This window comes from Octodon degus, unplaced genomic scaffold, assembly GCF_000260255.1.
Source record: "Octodon degus isolate 3935 unplaced genomic scaffold, OctDeg1.0 scaffold00087, whole genome shotgun sequence".
NCBI lineage: Eukaryota > Metazoa > Chordata > Mammalia > Rodentia > Octodontidae > Octodon > Octodon degus.
Window position 1 is genome coordinate 5,999,246 of NW_004524663.1, and position 23,576 is coordinate 6,022,821.

General features: G+C 48.4%; 1 protein-coding gene across 4 annotated transcripts in view; it reads left to right on the top strand.

Moving 5' to 3' along the window:
• The window catches only part of Kank1 (KN motif and ankyrin repeat domains 1), a 232,556-nt gene extending 213,561 nt beyond the window's left edge, over positions 1–18,995 (top strand). For 3 of the 4 annotated variants that reach the window (XM_004637172.3, XM_023721891.1, XM_023721890.1), the window contains 9 exons: positions 3,733–3,933; positions 4,688–4,796; positions 5,897–6,139; positions 7,618–7,705; positions 11,974–12,193; positions 14,783–14,925; positions 15,439–15,639; positions 17,471–17,569; positions 18,115–18,995. In XM_004637172.3, coding sequence (XP_004637229.1) covers positions 3,733–3,933; positions 4,688–4,796; positions 5,897–6,139; positions 7,618–7,705; positions 11,974–12,193; positions 14,783–14,925; positions 15,439–15,639; positions 17,471–17,569; positions 18,115–18,177 — 1,367 coding nt within the window. In that variant the 3' untranslated portion in view covers positions 18,178–18,995. The remainder of the gene's footprint in view (positions 1–3,732; positions 3,934–4,687; positions 4,797–5,896; positions 6,140–7,617; positions 7,706–11,973; positions 12,194–14,782; positions 14,926–15,438; positions 15,640–17,470; positions 17,570–18,114) is intronic. The other variant, XM_023721889.1, reaches the window with a different exon arrangement.
• Positions 18,996–23,576: the final 4,581 nt, after the last annotated feature.

Genomic DNA, 23,576 nt, shown 5'->3' on the forward strand with positions numbered 1-23,576 from the left:
CTTATTCTACTGAGCTATCTCTCTGGCCCCATTAATCCGTTGTTAAAGGCCAATTTTCTATGCATTTAGAAACCCACTACTTGTATCCTGCCTGTGGATACATGTTCTAAATGAATAAAATCAGGGAGGGGAGACTTGACTTGAACTCTTCCAGCTCTGGATTTCATTGACTTTTTGTTTTGGTTGTTAGTTTGCATCTAACAGTCTCGAACTTCAGGTCATTATTAAGGAAAGCTTCTGTCCAGTTTCTGCTCACGAAGTTGCCCCGGCTACGGTGATTATCTCTATATCAAATGCTGAATGCTTTGCATTTTCCACAACGCTGAGATTCTGTCACTGGCTGTCTGGCAGTCATCACTGATCTGGCCACTTACAAAATGAGTCTCACTCTTTACTGACATTTACGACTGTGGTGAATGCGTTAGTGACAGAAGGGTTTTCACGGCTGCCCACTCCCCTGCAGTCGTGTGTGCGCAAACTGTTCCACATGGTGGGAGTCTTGAGGTCTGGCCAGACGGCCAGAATTCTGGGGGGTCGTAACCACTCCAGTCAGTCTGTGGCTGTCATTTGTGGCTGTCATGCTGTTTACTGCTGCCGTGAGCTAGTGTCATCACTGACCCAGGGCTATTAATTATACCACCAGTAACTCCTAAGAATCCGCAAGGTCCAAGTTTATGACGTGAGACCATAGAGGAGTTCACAGTATTAGTTTCACCATTCGAGTTTTATTCCCCTTAATTTAATTCAGTGGTTCTGGGTCTGGCTGCACAGCGCAGCCGAGTCACAGGGGGCGGCGGGAGGGGGTGTTAAAGGGCACTGATGGCCACCTGTGGACAGCTACTGTATCGTTGGTAAGCCTTCACCCTCACTTCAGGTGGTTCTAAGAGGCAGCCAAGTTGAGGCCATTACATTTCATTTGGTGGCCACTTCTTTGTGTGTGTCCCAGCTACACATGTCCTTTGTTTTGCTTGAACTTGGCAGTCCCTGGTCAGAGGCAGGTATAGGTGCAATCCCTTGTGTGCCTACAGCAGCAGAGCAGTTCTTGTTGAGCTCTGAGAAGTGTGGGTGGGCCTCAGTCCTTGCCAGAGCTGAACACCATCCCAAAAAAGATTTTCTAGCAACACAGGGGGTAGTTTCAGACTGGACTAGGAAGCCCTAGCCATACCTTTTGACCTAACAGAAGTAGGATTTGGGTCAGTCCTTAAAAGGAACATGGGTAGTTCTTAAGAAGGGTGCTGGAATTCTAGGCCTGGCCAACAGCCAGCAGGGAAAGGGCTGGGAGGGATGAAGACCCAGAACTCCCTAAGCAGAGTGGCAGGAGGGGGAGCTGAGGGTCCCACTCCCTGGGGCATCAGGACTTGTTTGGAGGGTGGCCTGCAATATGGCAGGTGTATGCAGAGGCTGCTGGGTCACACAGCCAACGCCTGCAGGGCTGGAGGAGGGAGTGCTATTCCTAGAATTAGGGAAGTGTGTTCTGGGCCAGCACCATGCCCTCAGGCAGATTGCCACTCTGACTTTCAGAATTTGTAACAAGAAATGAAGAACTCTCAATGATCTCTATCCTGCTTCATCTTGAGGATTTTGTCTGCCCTTCCTCCTTTTTAAAATTATTTTGCATTTATTTATTTGTTTAGGAGGAGGCTGACTTTATTCACAGACTCCTCAAAACCACCTGCTGCAAAGAACAAGGGCGTGTACTGGCAGACTCATACCCTTGCATAACATTTGCCCATGGACTGCCCTGGAACATTCTAACCAAGAGGCAAAGCCAGATGCCATTCTAGCCAGCTCCTGTCCCTGCCTCACCCATCCCTACCCACCCACCCACCAGCCAGGGCCTGAAGGCTTAGCACAGAGTTCCAAGAACAGGGTCCAGTCCTGGTTTTCTCTATCCGTGGGCTCTGCAGTCCCATCCGCAACCTGACACACAGGCAGAGCTCAGACCCAGCCTCTGTCCCGCCAGGCTGCTGGTCACTAGGGGTTTGAAAGAGGAAAGAAAGTTCTAAGCCAAGTTCACACAAGACAATCAGTATTTTGCCATTATTTAAAACTAGTAGTGCACTGGAGAGAGAGTTCGCTGTCTAAGCGCCTGCCTGGCAAGTGCAAGGACCTGAGCTCCTTCCCCAGTACCACATGTCAGCCCCGGAATCCTGGGAGCAGTGTGCTGGTGCCAAAACCAGGTGTGGTAGCGCACACCTGTAACCCCAGCACTGGGATGATGGGTCTGAGCTGCATAGCAAGACCCTGTACCAAAAAAAAAAAAAAAACTTGAAAAAAGAAAAACAGCATTAAACCACTCAGTGGTTAAGCACTTACCTAAGCCTGCTCCGTGCCCTATGTTCCATCCCCAGCATTTTGAAAACAGTAAAAATTTTTAAAGTGTTTTTTTTTTTCTTATATATCTGTCCAGGTTCTTTAAAATATGTACACATATAACTGTTTACTGATAGTTGCCCCATGCCAGTTTATATCCCTTTTTTAGACAGGCTGTGCTCATTATTGTATGTTATGGCTGCAGAGAATTCCTTTGGCTAATGTCCCAGCGCTTGTTAGTTTCTTACATGATGCCTGCTTCTCTTCACTGTTTCAAATACAAAAACAATAACTATCCTATCTTTTTGTGTATCCTTAAGATAAAAGCTCTAGAAATCAAATTGCTCAGTCAAAGAAATATTTTTAAGAGTGATTTTGGTCGCGTGTGGTGGCGCACGCCTGTAATCCCAGCACTCAGGACGCTGAGGCAAAAGGATCTTTGCAAGTTCGAGACCAGCCTGGGCTACAAAGTGAGCTCAAGGATAGCCTGAGCCACATAGCCAGGCCCTGTCTCAAAAAGACTAAATAAGAGTGATTTTGAACACGACCCATATTCATTATAGAAAAAGTGAGTAAGGGACCAGTAGTAAATCACCATAAGCCGGTCTCATTTATCTAGTCTTCCAAGTAACTCTTCCTCAGTGCATTTATGAGCTTTTATGTAGACCACAAGGACATCTAACACAGTCACAAAAGTCCTTGTACCTTGTACCATAGATCCCAGGAGAGAGGCTCTGAGAGACGAGAGAAAGGGCAGCTGTGTTTGGTGAGGGCATGCGGAAGGCCCCAAGAGGGCAAGATGGGCAGGCGGGCCACGTGCAGATGGGAAGAAGGGCGTTCGTTCCATGAAGAGAGCAAGGCACGGCTCTGACAGGAAGTGAGAGCCCCCACCCTCCAGACCAAGTGGTTCTCTCCGCCAGGGTGCAAGCTGTGTCAGAAGGGACCACAGGAGAGGTGGGAAGGAAGCTACAGGGGAAGGTTGCTGCCACACGACCTGTGGCTAAGCGCTATGGATGCAGCCTGAGGTCAGGGTGCTTTCTAGACAGTGCCAGGTTTTGTTCTAGCTGCAGGGATGATAGCAGAGAGCTAGAGGGGAGCATTCCTCTGCACCAGTGTGCCAGAGAGGAGCAGCCGGAAGAGAGGGGCAACAGGCAGGATGTGACTCCGGTCACCCAGAGCCAGTGTGGGGAGAACATCAGGAACACAGAGACAAGGTGACACCATGGAGCCAGAACGATGGGCCTTGGCAGGTGTGGCGGTGAGAGGCATCAGGTCACCTTGGAGGGTGGGGGTTGGGGAAGGAAGCACCTGAGAGAAGCATGAGGTGTAGGATATTTTAAAACACAGAAACCAACTTTTTCAGTCTGTTTTGTCCGTATTTTGGTGTCACATAGTCTATACCTTGCTCTTTCCGGACAGGAAATAATTTGGAATATGCCTGTAAGTGTGGAGGCCTTCAGTCAACAGGGCTGCTAAGTGCTCACAGGTCCTGGCCTGAGCGTGAGGTGGGCACCGCAGAAGAGGGGACGCCCACGCGCAGCCAGGAGACCATCCCCTCACAGCAGAGTGCACTGGCCCCAGGACACCCGGCAGACACCCAGATCGCCTCTGGCCTCTACGGTACGTCTCATCCTTGTGTCGCGATGCGTTCAGGTCCCACTGCCAGCATTCACTTCAGTGACAGCATGCCTTCTGAGCTGACCCGGGGAAAGAATTGGATAGTCGTTTGGTAGAGAAGCCTAGAAAATCTTATCAAAGAAAGATAAGATTATCAAAGAGAGCTTAATTTTAAGAACATTTATCTGGCATTGCCAATTAAAAAACAATATAAATAGCATTTCACTTTTTCACAACCTGCAGGCAGAAATTTTTTCCAGGTTACTTCAGCTGAAGAAATGAGACACATCACTTTGTGAACCTAGAAGCCGATAAGGTGCCAGGTGTCATGTCGTGGTGTATGGGAGTGCTAACATTTTTCCCCCATTTTTTTATTTATTTTTATTGGATGCAGGGTCTCACTACGCAGTTCAGATTTGTAGTGATCCTCCTAGCTCAGCCGCCCCAGTGCTAGGATTACAGGCGTGCGCCACCATGCCCGGTTTCGGTGGCCGGCACAGCATGCAGTACCTGGGAACCCAGTTCTTTGCACTTGCCAGGCAGGTACTTAGAGTGCTGAACTATCTCCCCAACCCTTCCCTTTTAAAGAATATTATTAATGGAACTTTATTCTTTCACATGCACACACTTTTCCCGATGTATTTATACAAATTTTTCATGTAGGTGTGCCAAATCTGCATTCACGTGCATAATGGAAGAGAGATTGCCTATTCACTTGTATGTTAATTTTGATCATCTTGATGTGCATTTTTTTCAGTTTGTGCAAATAATGAAAATACACTGAAGTCCATCATGAAGAAGGGAGATGGGACTAAAGATTCAAATGGTGCCAAAAAGAATCTTCAGTTTGTTGGCATTAACGGAGGGTAAGGAACGATGGTAGTACTAGATCTCAGTGTCTGTCTCCTTTCTCTCCCACCGAAGTCAGTTTGAGATGCCCGGCCTGGGACGCTGCCACAGTTTGGTGACAGAAGATACACTCATCAGAAAGGTGCATGCGGGCTTTCCTTCCTGTGTCTTGTCATTCTTAAGGGTTCCTGATGAAGCTGAGCTATTGACATCTCCTCTTCTCTGTCCTTTAAAAAACTCTTTGCTACAGAGCAGCGGGCAGCAGTTGCTGTACTGTGTTGCCAGCGTTTACTTGCCCATGTTACAACTCAGAAAGGAAGAAGGAAAAAATACGGCACTCCACGGCCCGCTGACAGCCGTGCTCCTTCAGCACGGGATGCCTTTCGCTTAGCCCCCCGTTCATGTGTGACACTGCAGGCTTTTCACCTGAAGAGTAATCAGACATACCTGTGCCTCCTTTCTTTCTAAGTAGAATGCTTAATGGTCATTTTTTCCATCTCTTGGTTGACTCTTGTAAATACTTAAGCCTGTTTATCCTCCTACAGTCAAATCAGAGCAATGAGTTGATTGATCAACACAAAAGCAATAGTGTAGAGTTAGTTGAACTAACATTTATAGCGGAGTGAGCTTCCAAGGTTTATGATGGGGCCTGTCCTGTTCTCCAAATCTTAAGAAGTTTCATGGGGTGGTGTCCCTCAGGAGATTAGGAAGGCATGCCCCGCAGGAGGTATTGGTTACTGACATGCTGTTTCACCTTGACCCTGGGAGATGAGAGAATAAATGGGCAAAGTAACAAGCGTGGAAAGAAATTTAAAATGACCAACAGCACAAGTGGTGTTTCTAGTTGATTGATACCAGCCAGAAGAGCCACGGGGTTTTTTAACAAGTGGTATGTGATACCACTTGGCAACCTAAGCTGTCCCTTTTAAGTCAGAATCCATTTTTTAAAAAATCATCAGACCTTGCACAGACCTTACATTGAACTTCTAAGCACAGGGTCTGAAACCACTGGTGAAATTTCTGGAGTCTACTCGGCAGCCTTTCCTGCACAGAAATTTTGGTCGCTGGGTCTCTCTGGGCATCCCTTGCATCTCTTGAAATCCCAATTGCCACCTAGGTATGAAACCACTTCCAGTGATGATTCCAGCTCAGATGAAAGCTCTTCCTCGGAGTCAGATGACGAGTGTGGTGTCATTGAGTGTCCTCCTGAAGAAGAGGAGGAGGAAGAGGAGAATGAAGACATTCGGGGAATGGCTGAAGGGCATCGTGCTGTTAATATGGAAGGTTTCAAGTCTGCCAGGGTGGACCCTGAAATGCAGGTCCAAGAATGTGAACCTGAGAAGGTGGAAATCAGAGAGAGGTGTGGTACATTCCCCTTCCCTCCCCTGAGCCCACCCACATCTAGTAATTTGTCAATAGAATTGGCCAATGCAGAAATTTTGTAATTACACGTGTCTGCGGGGGTGGTCACAGCTGCACCTCAGCAGTGCGTGCTCCTGTCCGCAGCACTGACACAGTGCAGAGGGCAGCAGCTCCCGGGCCTGCTGGAGTAGCAGGGAGCACGGCGTGAGACCCGCCTTTGTCTTCTGATGCATCACCTTCGGTTAACCACCGTCCACTCCAGCTTCCAGTGTCTGAATGCTTCACCTTAATTTCTAAAGACATATTTGACGTTTTAAGTAACTAGCACTTTTGTAAGATTTCAGATTTTATCTTGTCATTTATCAAGCCGTAATAACATGCTTGATACAAGCATCAGCACTGTTGACACAGTATGCTTGTGAAACAGGTATTTAACCTTAACTGAAGATCAAATTTACACATTTACTGTAAAGCTGTGTGGCCATCATAGATCTCTGGCTGCTCTAATTGAGCACGGTATTGGGGACATCATAAGTAGCAGGTGATGTAAAAATCCAAACTCTGGTTAGTTAACACATATCCCTAAAAATGAAATATGTTTTAAAGACCATTAGTAAAAATAGCTCTGATGCTCATAAAAACCAGTAGGAAATAGAAAAAATAGAAACTTCAATATGCTTTCACTATGAAAGGTATAAATAGGACAGGAAGCAATTCAATTTGGCAAATAAAAGTCAATTGCATTAACATAAGGTAAGTATTTCTAGTATCTATTTCCAAGTGTCTCAAATGGTTTGAAATGTCATCTGGTATTTTTAAAACAGATTCATTGAGTTGTAACTTATTTCCCATATGCCACCTGATTTTTAATTTTTCATATAGTTGCACAAGAGTCACCGGATGTGTGGTGTACTGGTGAGCATAGTAGGTGTGCAGGAATTTAGATTTCTTCAGCCCCTTAAAAGTTGTTTTATTATTATTATTATTTTTAATTTAACTCTCAGGTTGCGAGATAGCTCAGCGGTCTAAGCACCTGCCTGGCAGGCTCAAGGACCCAGGTTTGATCCCCGATCCTGCATGCTGTGCTGGCCCTGCACTGAGCCAGCCACTGAAACTGGGCATGGTAGTACACACATGTAATCTGAGCACTGGGGAGGCTGACACAGGCGAATCACTACAAGTCCAAGCTGTGTAGTAAAACCCTGTACCAAAATAAATAAATCTCAACGTTGTTGTACAACATCATGAAAGCCAAACTGGTATAGCTGGAAGCTGCCCTCATGAAAAGACCTTGTGCTGTGGTCTGAGATATTGGTTCTGTAGAGTGACGTTAGCCATGGATGCCTAGGGACACCTCCAGGTGTCACAGGACGCCTAGGTAGTTCAGAGCCATTGTCTTCTAAAGGGTTAAAGGTGGAGAAGGAAAATGATTTCCTTCTGAGGTCAATCCTGAACTCTCTTCTTTCCCCCCTTTAGGTACGAATTAAGTGAAAAGATGTTGTCTGCATGCAACCTACTGAAAAATAATATTAATGATCCCAAAGCCTTGACCAGCAAAGATATGGTGAGTTTGCATAGAAGCACTGGCCTGTCGGAGCGCCCACGCAGCCCTGCTGCTGGGGCAGTGCTCACCTGCCCTCTGCGGCTGTGTGCTCGCTTCTCCCTCACCTGCTCCTCACGGGAGCAGCCCATGCACTCCGCGTGCTGCCCAACTCCCCGGAGCACACTCAGCGTTTCCTGAGCCTAACTGCATGGCATTGGCCCTGCACTTCTGTAGGCATGTGTGAAACACATCCTTGCAGACAGGAGGGACAGCAGATGATTTCACGCAGTTATCTTCTTTCCACAAGTTCTGCTTTTGTTCATAGATCCTTCTGATCCAAGGAGTAGCATCCCAGAATTTTTTTTAAGTTAGGACAGTTTTTTTTTTAAAAAAACCGTATGTGGGCTGAGGTCAACATTCCTTTATATATTACATTCGGATGTGGAATGTAGGTGGTCACTATTTTTAAACAAAAAAATAACTGCACTTGTCATTTCAATTTGGGAGATTCGGAAGCGAACAGCAAAGGGTTTGTGGTTGCGGGCATGGTGGAGCAGGCCAACTGTAATTCCGGCACTGGGGACTATAGCTGTGGTTAATCTGATACCCTGGGCGAGTGTGGCGCTCTTTCATGCACGGAGGTTTTTATACATGGCTTCTTTCTAGACCAGACCTGGCCCGTGGCTGACAGCTTCATCGTCCTGCATTGAGAACATATGGCTCCTCAGGTGTAGATTATCATGTCCATCTGAATCTTTGTGTATCACACTTACTGTGTTGTTTTATGCTAAATAACCAAGTCCGCAGGCACCTGCCCATTGGCCGTGGTGCTTAAGTGCCTGCTGAAACAGATAACCCAGTCCACATTTAGTGACAAAGTGGCTTATGTGATTCTCATGATTACAGAGTTATAAAATTAAAATGTTAGGACTGGAGGGGACCTAAGGAATTATGTAATCCTGGAAGGGCAGTTTTCTTCTTGTGTGAAAATCCTGTTTTAATAACGTGGCTCCTGGGGCTGGTGAGATGGCTCAGTGGTCTAAAGCACCTACTTAGAACAAACTAAGCCAAGCAAAGCACAGAGACCGCGGTTCAATCCCCCAGCACCACATGCCAGCCAGCCCCACCCTCTGGTGGGCTGAGCTGGCCACACACACACACACTAAATAAATAAATTAATTAAAAAAAAACGTGGCTCCTGCACACACTATTAAAAACTGTTGATGCTGACACAGGCGTAGACAAGAGGCGCACAAGTGCGCCTGCCAGGTGGCTGCACTGGTCCAGCCCCTTTCCTGGGCCAAGCGTGTGTCTTGGGTGAGCAGCCGCTACCAGATTAGACTAACAGTGCTGGGATTGGAATCTGTCTCAAGCCTGTTGCCCTTCAGTTTTTGTTCTCCTTTAAGGGATAGAACTTTATCACGTGACCTGCTTCTTTCAATTTTAGGATGTCTTCTCGTGTTTGTTGATGTTGCTATAGAAACAGATTCTTTGGAGCCAGCTGAGTCATGATGTTCAGTTAGCAAACAGACCAAGGATCACGCTGGTGATGGTCGCAGGGGAAATGAAGTCCCTGGGTGGTGGGGACAGAACTGCTGTTGAAGTTTTTTGGTTTGTTTTTTAAGTGGTGCTGAGAAAGAAAAGCCAGCCTCATGCATATCAGACAAGTGTTCTCTGCTGAGCAACACCCCAGCAGCTAGGACTGCGCATTGAAATTCAGTATAAACTCAATTCCTGGCTCCACTTGGTCACAGATAGTAAAGCTCTGAAACATCACTTCAGTGTCAGCGTAACACTAGGCTTCACTTCAGTTTGAACTGGGTGCTTTAGGACCCGGATTTTATAGCTGTAATATGAGTGTTTTTCTTTTCTCAGAATATAAGATCATGTGGTCTTTATGGACTTGCTATTTCTGTCACCTGAATTCCTGAGTGTGGTGTCATATATTTTGTGACCTCTACATTTTTTGTTGATTGAGTCTTCATTCATTGCAATAGTGTTAAAGTTTTATTTTTTAAAGATTGATTGATTGATTGCTTTGGTACAGGGTCTCACTATGCAGCTTGGACTCATAGTAGTCCTCCTGTCTCAGCTTCCCCAGCACTTGAGATTACAGGTGTGCCCCACCACACCCAGTGTCAGTGGCCAGCACAGTGCAGGGCTGGTGTGGCATGTGATACTGGGGATCAAATCCAGGTCCTTGCACTTATCAGGCAGGCTCTTAGACCACTGAGCTATCTCCCCAGGCCTGTGTTAAAGTTTTATACTGTGCAAAGTACTGGTCATGTGAATGATCAGAGTACCAGGCCCAGATAATCCTTTCATGATCCAGATTATGTGGTAGTAACAGAGTTAGGAATGCCAGAGATATAATTTCACTTTTTTCTCTGTGACAAATCCAGAGCAATAGCAAGACACTGAGCAAACAAATAGGAAAATTAGATCACTTCTGTGGCAAGTCCCTTTTTGAGTGACTCACAATATAAATGGGTTAATACTGAATTTGTAGTAGCAGGAAAATAAAGACCTGGACCCTCCATAATCCCAGCCCTAGCTTGTCAGTACGAGGAACATTTCCTGGGGGCTCATGCTCCCAGGATGCAGGCTTTCTGTGCCCCTTTGATATATTGTTAAATAATAAGAATTTTTGAAGAATAAACGAAGCATACATAATACTAAGCTGTGTACACTGTCCTGTATAGCATTGGCCCTGGCTGTGCACAACCTGCAATGTCGGAGACACTTCCAGGTCCTCATCTCGGTCCAAGAAGCCAATATTTATAATCCCAAAGTTATGTTATTGGAATCCCATCAAGTTGATTCCAATCTACCACTTACAATGCAACCCACGGTAGAATATAAAGACACTAAGTTATATTTTCAATCATCGGGGAGTCAAGGGGCTCTAAGTCCAGCCATGAGGATGGCTTTCTGGAACCAAGAGAGCAACCTAGGGCCTCACCTGGTTTTTATTCAGTAGGGGAGCGGCTTGAGGAGGATTGACTGAGAATTGTGGAAAGTAGGTGACTTAGTGAGCTGAGCTAGGTGGGTGGCCTACATTTACCTCTGCCATATGCAGAGAGGATATGCAGAGAGAGTAATCTGCATTATACTATTATGCCATGAGATAGTATCTAATGTTTTGGGAGGTCTGGTGCTTCAGCTCTGATGTAGTCTTTCAAGCCCCAGGAAGTCATAGCCTCTGTCTTGAGGCGTGATCTCAGCTGGCCGGCGTGGGCACAGAGCGCGGAACATTAGCTCTTCCATCCTGTCTGGACCTGGCTCACATTAAAGAGCAGCAGGTGTAGGTTACCAGGGAAATACGCACACCACCTTCAAAGACTATCACCAGCACCTCAGCTAGACCAATACACATTGCTTAAGCCCAATTGAAGGATAAACTGAAGTCCTAGCCAGCTCTGTACATGATAATACCAGGAAATAGGGTCAGGCTCAGTCAAAATGGAGACAATTGCTCCTCCTTCAAGGAGAGCTGCTCAGGTGGTCCTCCACACTGCAATAAACTGCATTTGTCCCAAGTTGGACTACATCATCCATGAAGCAGAACCCACATCCGTGGGTCCAGCCTGAGCAAGTTGGAGTGGGGCTAAGTGATCCCAATGAGAAACGAAGCATCTTCCAGAGCTCTCTGAGTACCCTCTCCATGGCATTTGAGTTTAGTCAGAGTGGGCTGGCTACATGTCAGGGTGTCCCAGCCTAGTGCTGTGGAGAGTTGAAAGGGTTGGAGTTGGCTTGACTGGGAAGGAGCTGCGTAGTGAAGGGTAGCTAGCTGGTTTCTGTCTGGCTCCTTTGAACAGCATGTGCACACTGGCCCAATTCCAAAACAGCAATAGCTCAAAAGTCCCATCAAACCTACGTGCTCTATCTTTATCACAAACATTGTAAACAGGGAGTATTTTCCCCATTTTTCAGACAAGGAAACTGAATTGCACTATGAGTAACTTCACTGGGGTCAATAGTTAGGAGAATCAGAACACAAATTTGAGCCTAGGGGGTTCTGGCTCCAGGCCTATTGCTCTCCCGCAGAGTTGTATGACTGACCCCTTTTTTAGGAACTAGAATTCAAGTTGTGTGCCGTTTAAGCTTAGGAGGAGCATTGCAGTCTGGTGCTCAAGGCTGTTCTTGGGGCTCTGGGTGCTGTTAACTGTTTTAGAGACCAGATCCTTAGTGCTCACCCTTTGCCTATAAATGGCATGGTTACTTGGGCATTCGGCTCAGCCTGAGAAAGGCCTATAAATAGAACTAATGGTGGCTGTCTGTGTTGGCAGAGGTTCTGTCTGAACACCCTCCAGCACGAGTGGTTCCGCGTGTCCAGTCAGAAGTCCGCTGTGCCCGCCATGGTGGGGGACTACATAGCTGCGTTTGAGGCCGTGTCCCCGGACGTGCTCCGCTACGTCATCAACATGGCCGATGGCAATGGTAACACGGCTCTGCACTACAGCGTGTCCCACTCCAACTTCGAGATCGTCAAGCTCCTCCTGGACGCAGGTATAGGGTCTGCCCCAGCTTTCCTCTACTGGCACCGAGATGCTCTGGTTTTCTCTTCAGAGCACATAAATCTGTAGTTTACTGGTAGCATCCTAGTTGTGACCGTCTCAGAGAAGCAGCGTGATCCATTCCTGAATTCTCTGATGACCCTAAAATGCTTTCAGTGTGTTTCCATGTGACAGGGCAGGAGCACTGTTCCTGAGGCACGTACAGGCAGCTTGAAGTTTAAACAGAAATGGGTGACCTGGCGCCTACCATGAGGGAAGGTTTGGCTTTCATTCTTACAGGTCGTCTGCATTGAAGTCACGTGATGGCGACAGACATGACTCACAACCGTGCCCGAGCTGAGTCAGGCGGGCTTGGCTCATCTGCTCTCCCAAGGCAGGTGCTGCTTGCAGGCCCAGAGCCACCACTTCGTGCTTGTGGACTGCTCACTTTGGCGTTGCACGCCAGCCACTGCAGATGGTGGTTGGTGAGGATTGATGCCATGCAGAGCCAGGGTAGACCCACCACTTCCTGCCCAAATAGGAATCGGCATAAACAAGCGGAAGTGGCGTTCTTTTATGCGAACGATATTCATGAAAACAGTGGCAATTTGCCCTTCCAGGATGTAGCCAGTAGCACTTAGGAGGGACCCACTGAGACACAGTGAGCTTTCCGTGCTTTAGGTAGAGCAGCTCAGTGGTCCAGGTAGCCCCCAAGTGATTTTTACACATATTATGTGACTAATACCCAATTCATGCTAATTCAGTTCAATTAGTGATGCAGTGCCCACATCTGACTTACAGAATGCGATAAAACTGCCCAGTTTTACTGTCTCTTGATCCAGTGGTCCGATTTCTTCTGTTTTGAGGGTACTGGACTAATGCAGAAAAGAAGTCCGAAAAGATTTATCTCTTTGTTCTCTTGAGTTTGCTTATTCCCTGTTTTAGGGCCCGTGTTGGGGTGTAAGTGCTTCCCTCTGACAGGAAGGTGTCTCAGGCCTCCTCCCCTTCAGACAGGGACTGCTAACAGAGCGAGCTGTCACAAAAACAGGAGTGGACGCAAATTTGAGCCTCGGGGGTCTGGCCCCAGGCCCACTGCTCTCCTGCAGAGTTGTATGACTGACCCCCTTTTTAGGAACTAGAATTCATGTTGTGTGCAGTTTAAAGTTAGGAGGAGCACTGCAGTCTGGTGCCTAAAGGGACTGAAAATGAGATTTCAGCATTCTTCTGAAAGGGACAATTTTATATACTCTCAGATGCTAGAGGAGATATCTTAGCAACTTAAATGATGTTAATTCCATTTTTGGATGACTTTGGTTCGGCACCTTTCTCCATCTGATGATTTTTACAGCATGCCACTGTAGGCTGGAGCTCTGGCTTCGCACTTTGAGTCTAGGAGGCTTCAGCAGCCCCAGAACCGAATGTCTGCCATACCTCCACAGCCTGCTCTTCCTTTCCACTTTCATGAAAGCTGATACATTCTTGTATGAGGTGATTGGGACCTCACAGAGTGTTTCTATGGAGTGTTTCTCTCCATTTATAACAGAAGAATCCTAAGCATTTTAAACTGGAGGCTCAATCGCACAGAGCGGCTACTTTCCGGTGCTGGCCACCCTGTCATGTCCTTGGGAAGTGCAAAAGGAACTTTTCAGCACCTAGAGGATAATTTAGCCTCCAAAGCTTCCTAAGAATTAAGATTTACAGAATAGGAGGGAACATGGAGGAGAAGGGGACAAAGAAAAAGTAAGATGTATCACATACATGTACATATTCCCCACGATAAATGTAGCCATCTAGTGCTGCAGATGCCTAAAAAAGTACATCGAAGAAGAAAAAGAATTGGAGGCTGGCTCTTCCGGCCTGCTAGTCTCCTGGATAAGTGGGTAGCACCATGTATAATGTTCATGCTCAGCTTTGCGAATCTCCAATTTGTAGCTCGTTCTGCACCCTTCCTCTTCAAGCTCTTGAGTAGCAGAATGCGTGGCTTTACCACTGAGCCTTATAGTTCAGCCGCCAGTTCCAGCATGACATGCTGTAGAAACTGACCAGCCTTTCTGTGGCTATAAGCCGTGTGAGTTAGGAAGAAAGACTTGCGTTCAGCATAAGAACCTCTCCTCCTCAGTCCCTCTGTCTCTGAGCACTTGATCCTGTTTCCCTGGCTCTTCTAGCATGATATGTCCTCTTCCTATGTGTCTTAGTTACTTTGCTGGTTCCTGGGACTAAATCCCCGACACCCACAAGTGAAGCGAAGAACTTGAGCTTGTTGAGTTTCTGGCCATAACTGGCTAGCTCTAAGGCAGAGTGAACGGCAGACAGGCATCACAGAGGAGAAACGGCCACGGCCAGCAAAAGGTAGCAGAGCAAGCAAGGGCCTTCCCAGCTCCTTCCCGCCTGCTTTGCCCTCTCCCTGGGCTACCGGGCTTAGGGCAGTCCTAACCCTGCAGGGCACTGATTTAGTGATCATACACACTAGATTCAGCCACTTAGGCTGAAAAGCCCCACTTAGGCCCATGTGAGGCTTTGGGGGGGACATCTAGACACAAGCTGCCCTGTATATCTGCTGCTGGGAGAAGAGGGCTTCCCTAAAGAGGCTCCTTTCTTGCAGATGTGTGTAATGTGGACCACCAGAACAAGGCAGGGTACACCCCCATCATGCTGGCAGCCCTCGCGGCCGTGGAGGCAGAGAAGGACATGCGCGTCGTAGAAGAACTTTTTGGTTGCGGGGATGTGAACGCCAAGGCCAGTCAGGTCAGTGTGCATGTTTCCCATGCTCCCAGATGTGGTCCAGCAGCACTGGGGGGGAGGCCTGCAGTGGGCAGGAGGACGCGGCAGCCGTAGTGCCCCAGGTCCACCTGAACGCGTGCACTCCCAGGCAGTTCTTGCTGATTGAGCACACTCCTGGGCGCGGCTGCAGCCCCAGCCTACGGTGACCACCCCCCCCCACCAGGCGCCAAGTGTCTACAGCTTCCTGCAGTGGCATCTTCGTGCCAGATGTAGTCATAGCTTAATGTGTTCATGGCTTAATGTGTTCATGGTTTAATCTTAAACCTCTTCCAAACTTTCTAGCTCCTTCCTATACTGAGTAAGATCCTCAGAGCTATAGTGAAAATCTTTACTCCTTACTTTCCGGTCTTCCTGGTTTCTCCATGCCTGCTGAGTACCTGCTGCTGATCCCTTGTCCCTGCACTGTCTCACGCCCTCCCCCAGCTCTGCCTGCCCGCTCCTCCCGTCCCCTCACGTTGCCTTCATTCCTCCCCACAGGCGGGGCAGACGGCCCTCATGCTAGCCGTCAGCCACGGCCGGATAGACATGGTAAAGGGCCTGCTGGCCTGCGGGGCTGATGTCAACATCCAGGATGATGAGGGCTCCACCGCCCTGATGTGTGCCAGTGAGCACGGGCACGTGGAGATCGTCAAGCTGCTGCTGGCCCAGCCAGGCTGTAACGGCCACCTGGAGGACAATGTAAGCCATCCCTCTGGGCCGCGGGCAGGCGGGGCCTCCACGCTCCTGCCTGGCCTTCCAGGCCACTTCCCTTTATGGCCCAGGGTGGCTGCTTTCCTGAACTTCCATTAGCTAAAGCCAAAGGCAGAAAACAGGCCTCATCCCAGCCTTCAGGGAAAAGGTGATAGATGAGCACTTAGGAGAACCAGTGTACTGAGGGGCAGCAAGCAGACTCCGGCCACAGAATCCAAGTCAGCGTAGGCAGCTTCTGAAAAGTCCACAAGGAGGAGCAGAGCAGATCACTCACTGTCCCTCAGAAAACTGTGTTACTGGTTATTAGACGCTGCAGTGCGCAGTGACCAGAACCAGTTAGTTCCTTTCCCTTGGATGAGCCTCTTTCCTGCCCAAAGGAGGGGAAGGCAGGTGATCCACTGGGACTCCTCAACGTGAATAATGCTTATAGTTCACAAGGTGGAGTTCCCAGATACCTCGGTGGCTTGGGGCCATTCTCCCCCTTCTGTTCAGCGTGCTCCTGTAGTCACCACCCACTTCCAGGCTGGCCCCAGTCCCAGATGACCTTAACCTGGGAACCCTTCTGAGGCAGAGGCACATTTCTGGGTGTCTCCAGCCGAAGGGGAGGAACACGATAAGCAGAAGGCACTAACCAGCCTGTAGCAGGAAAATGGTCTGAGAGGGTCAGAGGTGGGTTGGTTCTGTGTTTGAAGATTTATCTCAGTGGAGCACAGGCTTGAACCAGAGCTTCCTCTGGCTCAGAACTTCAACAAGTCAGAGGGAAAACATCCTCCTTTGCAGAGCCTGCTGGGCCTAGGCCAGCAAGAGCAGAGCTGTGGCGTCTGTACTGGCCTGGAGGCTTCCCAGCTCTTGGTCCTCAGGAGCCAACCGGGAACAGTTTGCTGGGTGTCAGATTTCCTTTAACTTCCCCAGAGCAGCCGGAGTTTCTGATTTCCCTTTCCTCCAGAAGAGTCTGCACTTAGATGTGTTTTGGGCTTTACTTGCTTTTACTGCTTCTGCAAATAATAAGCTTGATGATGAATAATAAGAATCCACAAAGCCACAGGAACTTCCGGAAATCCTGGCCGTTCCAGCTCAGTGTTCACTCCCTTACCCGAAAGTGAGTAGGAAGTGGTCCAACTGGCCTCAGGAAGAGGAGCAGCTCCTAGAACTCACAGCACGGTGGGAAGAGCCGCAAGATTCAAGCCACATGTGAACAGTTTACTGCTCCTCATGACCAGAGGGGAGGCCTGATTCCAAAGTAGACAGAAATAAGTTCGGTGCTGTCTGCCCTGTTGTGCCACCCCTACAATGTACTGGAAATCAAACAGTGAACCACAAAGCTTTCTTTCACGCCAGTGGTTGTTTCCCTTGGCATTTTCCTAAGATGCACATGTGTAAGCCGCCAGGGCTGAGCGCGTCATGTGGATGTTGCTCGCTTGCGGCGTGTGGCACTTGTTTGTTCATATGTAATTAGGGAGAGGAGGAAACTGCCTTATGTTTCCACCCCGTCTTCTCCTCCTGCCCCCTCCTCTTGGGCAGAGTGGTTGCATAGGAATTCCTTTAGCTCTGCCTGCACCTCCGAGGCCCTGGAACCGTCTTTGCCCAGCAGTGTGCGGCACTGAGAGGCAAAGAAGTGAGCGGAGTGACCTGCCCAGCTGGTTTTGTCAGGGTGCAGGCTGGTTTTATTCATCCTCCCATGCTGGGCCCCCAGTGCTTACGAGGGACCTAACGGGCTCAGGGGCTGGCTGGAGGGGAGGCTTAGCCGTGGCTGTGGAGTGTTTGTACTTTCGGCTCTCAGGACACTTGAGAAACCCGCTCTGGCTTGTCCTGTTTTCAGGACGGCAGCACTGCGCTCTCCATAGCCCTGGAAGCAGGACACAAGGACATCGCCGTCCTCCTGTACGCCCACGTCAACTTTGCCAAAGCTCAGTCTCCGGTGAGTGTTGTATACTTGGTATTGACAGATAGGCCTTGGGGGACTAATAGGAGACGTGGGTTTGGTGCTGAGTCTGAAAAATAGAGGTTTCAGCCTGGGGCTTAAGAGTTCAGTGTTTCGGCACCACCCCAAGAGCCAGGAGAGCCGACGTCCAGCAGAGGCAGGGCCCGGCCCAGCCCTGGGAAACAGATGCGTCTATAAGAATTGTCCTATAGACAGTGGGGTTCATGCTGGGCAGTAACTCAGGTGGCACAGCCCGAGTCTACGGATACGTGTCACCACATTCCTGGCACTGTTCCTAAAGCTGACCGTGGGTGGCTTACAGTTCCGCAGCGCACTGAGTAGGAGGTGGACCTCCCACAACAGCTGACAGGCTGAGCCCCCTGCCATGCGGCAGGGCCTGCTACTAGCGGACATCTGTCTGGCATTCTCAGCCCCCGCTGTCCTGGTTCTGCACCACGGGTAGTTATCCGCTGTGGTGGACCAAGTTCTAAGGTCACAGGGGTCACAAGCCTCACACCTGTCTTCCCTTTCCTGGTCTGTAGGGCACCCCAAGGCTTGGAAGGAAGATGTCTCCTGGTCCCACTCACCGAGGTTCCTTTGATTAATTATGTGCAAAACAGCCCTTCTCTGAAACACCAGTAAGCTGCTAACTTCCTGCCAGGCTGACAGATACTGAATGGAAATGGACTGTGCCTGAGCTCACCAGCAAGCAGAAGCATCCAGGCGGGGTGAAGGCAGAGGCAGCTTCTGCAGGAGCAGTGCCAGTGGGCGAGGCCACCCTGGCGCACCCTGCTCCCTGCCCCTTCCCTCTGCGCAGGGCGCGCTGGAAGCCTGGCTGTGGCTTTGTGGCTGGACCTGTCTGTCCCCTTACACACAGTGGTAGGAAAGGTAACCTGCACGGAACGGGCAGCTTCTCCCATTCTCCTCTTCCTCCTCCAACACAAAGATGCTTTTATGAATCTGTCTTTTTACAGTGAGGAAGCTGAGACGACGTGGTCATCAGCAACTCGGGTGCCAGGCTCATGGTTTCTGGTTAGAAATAGATGAAACTCTCAAACTGTACAACTTCAAGGCAATATTTCTAGTTGGTTTTATCTAGGTGGATGTATCATATGACTTTTTATATAAAAGGCATCTATATGAAATTGACACAGTATTTTAAACTTTTATATTCCATAGTAATTAAAGACAAAGAACTACATGCAACATTACCACATTTGTAACCATTGCACAGACGTATCTGTATGTATTGATAAAGGTTGAATTGTCGTAGAGGAATTGGCTCTGTGTTTGTCTCTAGAACAACTCAGCATAGTTCTCTATTTATGGAGTCCTTTATACCATGCCACATGTACCTTGGTCTTGTATGTATTTAAATGTTTGAAGTGCCTTAGACTCTTGCCATTATTTTCAAAATAAAATTGCATTATTCCTGCCTCATGTCTGATAGTTGCTGGCTCCGATTTTGACTTACACGCACCAGTGCTGATGGGTGGGTGGAGGGAGGGAGGGATGCATAACGCTGTGGGTCCGGGCCCTGGGCTCCGAGGGGCCAGTCTCCTGAGCATGCCCACGAGCTGCATTTCATGTCCCTCGTTGGCACGTCACAGGCAGAAGTCGAAGGCTCTTACACATGCGGCTCTTCAGCCAAGTGATCTCCCAAGGAAGCCCAGTTCTTCCCAGCTGCAGGACTGGCTGAACAGCAACAGAAAGAGAAGAAGCTTGACAAACTTCTAAACATTTTGCATTTTTCAGAGAAGACTTTGGGGAGCGGTGGAAGCAGTTCTGGCACCTAAGGCCATTGCGGGGCAGCTGACTGCTCTCCCAGCGCCAGGCCAGCTGCCGGTGGTGCAGATGGGCATCCTCTTCCCAGGAACTGTGGTAGCACAAGCAAGACTCACGACCCCTGGCAGCTGTGGGGTCCGGGCTGAGCTTCAGGCCGTTGTTCGTGCCCCAGCCCCTGCAGAATGGCCTGGAAATTAAAGTGGGTTTGAAAGAGGGCGGTCTTGTCTGCCCCTTAAAGACTTCCAGGCCCCCTAGCAGAGAGGGCAACATCTGGGGTGGTTGTGGCCTGGAGATTTTTTTTGGTGGTGGTGGTTCCATCTGAGAAAGGCATTAGTGCTGTAGACGCCTGGGGACACTTGCCTCTGCCCGCTGTCTCAGTTTTCTGGTACCCAATTCTAGAGGGGAAAGTGCTCGTTTTATCTGTGAGTGAGGTCTTATACAATGTGTATCTAACCTCCAGCTAGCGTGCACTGGTGCAGGCCTTGTTTGCTGTCAAAACACTGGGCACTTCAAATGCTTTTTATCTTGGGATCTTGACACGCTGAATACACAAGCTTGATTATCGCCCTTGGTGGCAATTTATTGAAGCACAACTTCATAAAGGGAGACATGGGCAGGTCCCCAAATGAGGCCAGCACAGGACGGAGGACACCAGGTAATTCTAGCCCAAGTTAAGCAGGGGCCAAACCTGTAGGTAACAGGGACAATTTCCCAGGAACTCTCGTCCTGAAAAGTGAGTGGCTAAGGTGAGAAGTCACCCCAGAACAACGCATGCGGAGACTGACGTCACAACAGCATGTTCCCCCATCGTTCTGGCTGACACGATGGCCAGCCTCGCTGAGCTGAGCAGGAGGAAGTACTTCTCCCCTGGAGAGTCCTACTGGGTTAGTGCCTGCTACCTAGCACAAGGCCCAAATACGTGACATGCGGAGCGCTGTACACATTGTCTCTACCGAGAACAGTTTTACCTCCTTACTGAAGCCCTGCAGGCAGGTGACCCTCCTGTGAGTACGGAGGAAATAAAGAGCGAGGAATGCTGGCCACTTTTAAGTCCCTGGGTGTCCTCTAGGGGAGAGAACTGCTTTCCCATCACAGCGGGAAAGAGAATTCCTAGGGGCCATCGGAGATTTCTACATCTGGGAATCGCTTCATATTAGCAGCCCTTCCACATTATTTCTCCAAATGGCCTTAGGTCCATACTGAAAATTGTTACTCCTGAATTGCGAAACCCTCTCTATAAATTCTTTACCAACAAGTTAGGCAGGGTAGGAGCTGCTGCATCAAAACCAGCAGCCCTGTACATTACCTTTGATGCATCCAGAGCCTCTTATACTGTAGAGATACCAGTCTTCCTGTGGTGGTTGTTCACATTCAGTGGCATTTCTACATCTCCTGGGGTTGTCATTTCTAGAAAGGCCAGAAACAAATGCCACAAAGTATTCCTCTATACCTGAAGTGTAGGGAGCTTAATCTGTACGTCACAGGCACTCAGCACGCAGGCAGCTCTGGCAGGATTTCCCCATGTCGCTCTCCTGCTCAGGAAGAAGGCTGCAAACTATTGCTGCGGCTTTGAAATAATGATAATTTTCCATTTTATTTTTTTACTGAAAGCATATTTTTTAAGCCCTTGGGCTTAACAAGAAACTGTTTCATTAATATGGGAAATAAAAATTTTAAACGTTAAAAAAAAAAGGGGTGAAGAGAAAGCCCCAACCAATACTCCCTCAAAAAACAAACCAAAAAACACATAAAGAGAGTAACAATAAAACACTTAAAAATTAAAAACAAGATTGCAAGATGAAGTGGTGCATGCCTGTAATCCCAGCACTAGGGAGGCTGAGGCAGGAGGATTGTTGCAAGTTGGAGGCCAACGTGGACTGTATAGTGAGTTCAAGAACAGCCTGAACTACATAAAAAGACCCTGTCTCAATCAATCAATCAATCAATCAGTATAGGCCAGGTGTGGTGGCCCATACCTGTGATCCCAGCACTTGAAGGCTGAGACAGCAGGATCGCTGTTAGTTCAAGGCCAACCTGGGCTACAAAGTGAGCTCAAGGCCAGCCTGAACTGCATAGCAAGACCCTGTCTGTCCCAAAAAGACATAAATGAACACAAACAAAACAAAGCAGTGAGGTGTGGTGGTACAGGCCTGTAATCCTGGCACTCAAGGCCGAAGCAGGAGGACTGATGCAAATTCAAGGCCAGCCTGGGCTGCGTAATAAAGTCAAGGCCAGCCTGAACTGCATAGTGAAGCCATGTCCCAAAAGACAAAAATAAATACATATAAATAAATACAAAAACAAGGGAAAAAAATTTTCATTCTACTTTCTGCATAAAGAAATTACTAATCATATATTTACTCTGCTCTTATTTTAGCATGGTTATAATTTCGAAGCCAGCCTGATTATAAGAAGATATTTTAAGTGCACTTTGTGGAAGATTATTACCACAAAAGGATGTGGCTGAGATGCTGGCCAGTGTTCTGGAGCTGCTGCTCTCCCTCCCACAGCAGTCACTGGCCCTTTCCCCGGGGGTGGATTGGACAGTCCCCATCTCCTCTAGGAGGTGACCCATGGAGTCAGAACTTTAGCCCTGAGCCTCCAATCCCGAATTCAGGCAAGGCTTATGCAGAGGACCTAAAAAGCAAAGGACCACTTTTGTGGCTGTGTACCAAATCAGAAGTGTGATTTAGAGACCATTTGAGGAAGAACTGGTTTCTTAAGAAACACCTGTAATCCCACCATTCAAGAGGCTGAGAAAGGAGGATTAATGCAAGTTTGAGACTAGCCTGGGCTACAAAGTGAGCTTAAGGCCAGCCTGTACTGCATAGTGAGAGTCTATTTCAAAAAAGACAGACAGAAAGCAGCTCTTTGCCACCTCTCCCTTTAAGACCTCTGATGATAGGAAGAAGATGAGAAATTGGTCCTAAAACTTAATGGAACCTTAAAATATTGTTACCTTCTGGAAAAGCCAGTCTTCTGATAAGAAGCTTGCTAGGATCAGCCTTGCTGCTTGGGTCTGTAACGCCTTCTGCCATGACAGAGGTTTTGGTGCCTAGCTGGTAAACACTAGTTAAATGAATGAGTGTTTAAAACAATAACTGAAGGCTGGGACTGAAGAGAGTAGCCCTGGTGGGAAGAGGGGGAGTCTAGGAGAGGCACGAGCTGCTGGTACTGGCCCAGTTCCTGACCTAGGTGGTAGGTGCACTGGTAGATTGCTGCCCGGTCAGTGTGTGCCTATCCACTCAGGATCTCTGTGCTTCTCTGTGTGTATATTTGCTTCATTTTTTTTTTTTTATGGTACTGAAAATTGAACTCAGAGCCTTTGCACTGAGCTATAGCCCCAACCCTTCCTTCCCCCCCCCCTTTAATTTGTTTTGAGCCAGGATCTTGCTAAATTGGCTAAGATATTCAGGTTCCACTGAACTCATGATCCTCCGGCCTCAGCATCCCAGAAAGCAGGCATTAGAGGCATGCCCCACCATGCTCAGTTTCAACGTTTCTAAATTAAAAAAAAATAAAAAAGTTTGATGAGAAAGATTCTGCGATGGAGAGTGTTGATCTCAAGGTCAGTAGGAACAGAGATGGTGAGCAAATAGAGAAACCAGCAGCCCTTGGCCGCACGGCTGTGATGCCCACGCACGGCCACCACAGTGTATGCTGGGTCCTCTCCTACCTTCTTCTCAGAGACCCACACTTTTTTCTGAGCGTGAAGAAAGGATGCAGTTCTTGCCCACTTCTAAAGTTAGGTTGTGCCGTGTGATTAGCTTTGCCAGGGCCACACTGGAGGAAGTGACATCTGCTCCAGGGGGTAGAGCTCACTTCCTGTCCCTAGCGAGGTGACCTGGGCTGAAATAGGCATCAGGCTGTGATGATGATGGTGTATGCACGGTGCTCCTGCCAAGTGGTGTGCCAGGCGGGTGCTGAGCCAGGAATCAGCCTTTGCTAACCCTGCTCAGGCTGCTGGCCTGGGGAGGCCCCTTCATGATATGTAAGAAGAGTTTTATGTGCAAACATGAAAAAGTGTTTGGCATCACTGGCCATTAGAGAAAGGCAAATGAAACACTGAGATACCATCTTACTCCAGAAAGAATGGCTAGCATCAAGAAAGCAGGCAACAACGAATGCCCTTCGACACTGCTGGTGGGAAAACAAACTGTTAATAATCACTGTGCAAATCAGTATGAAGGGTCCTCAACAGAAAGAAAGAAAAAAAAAA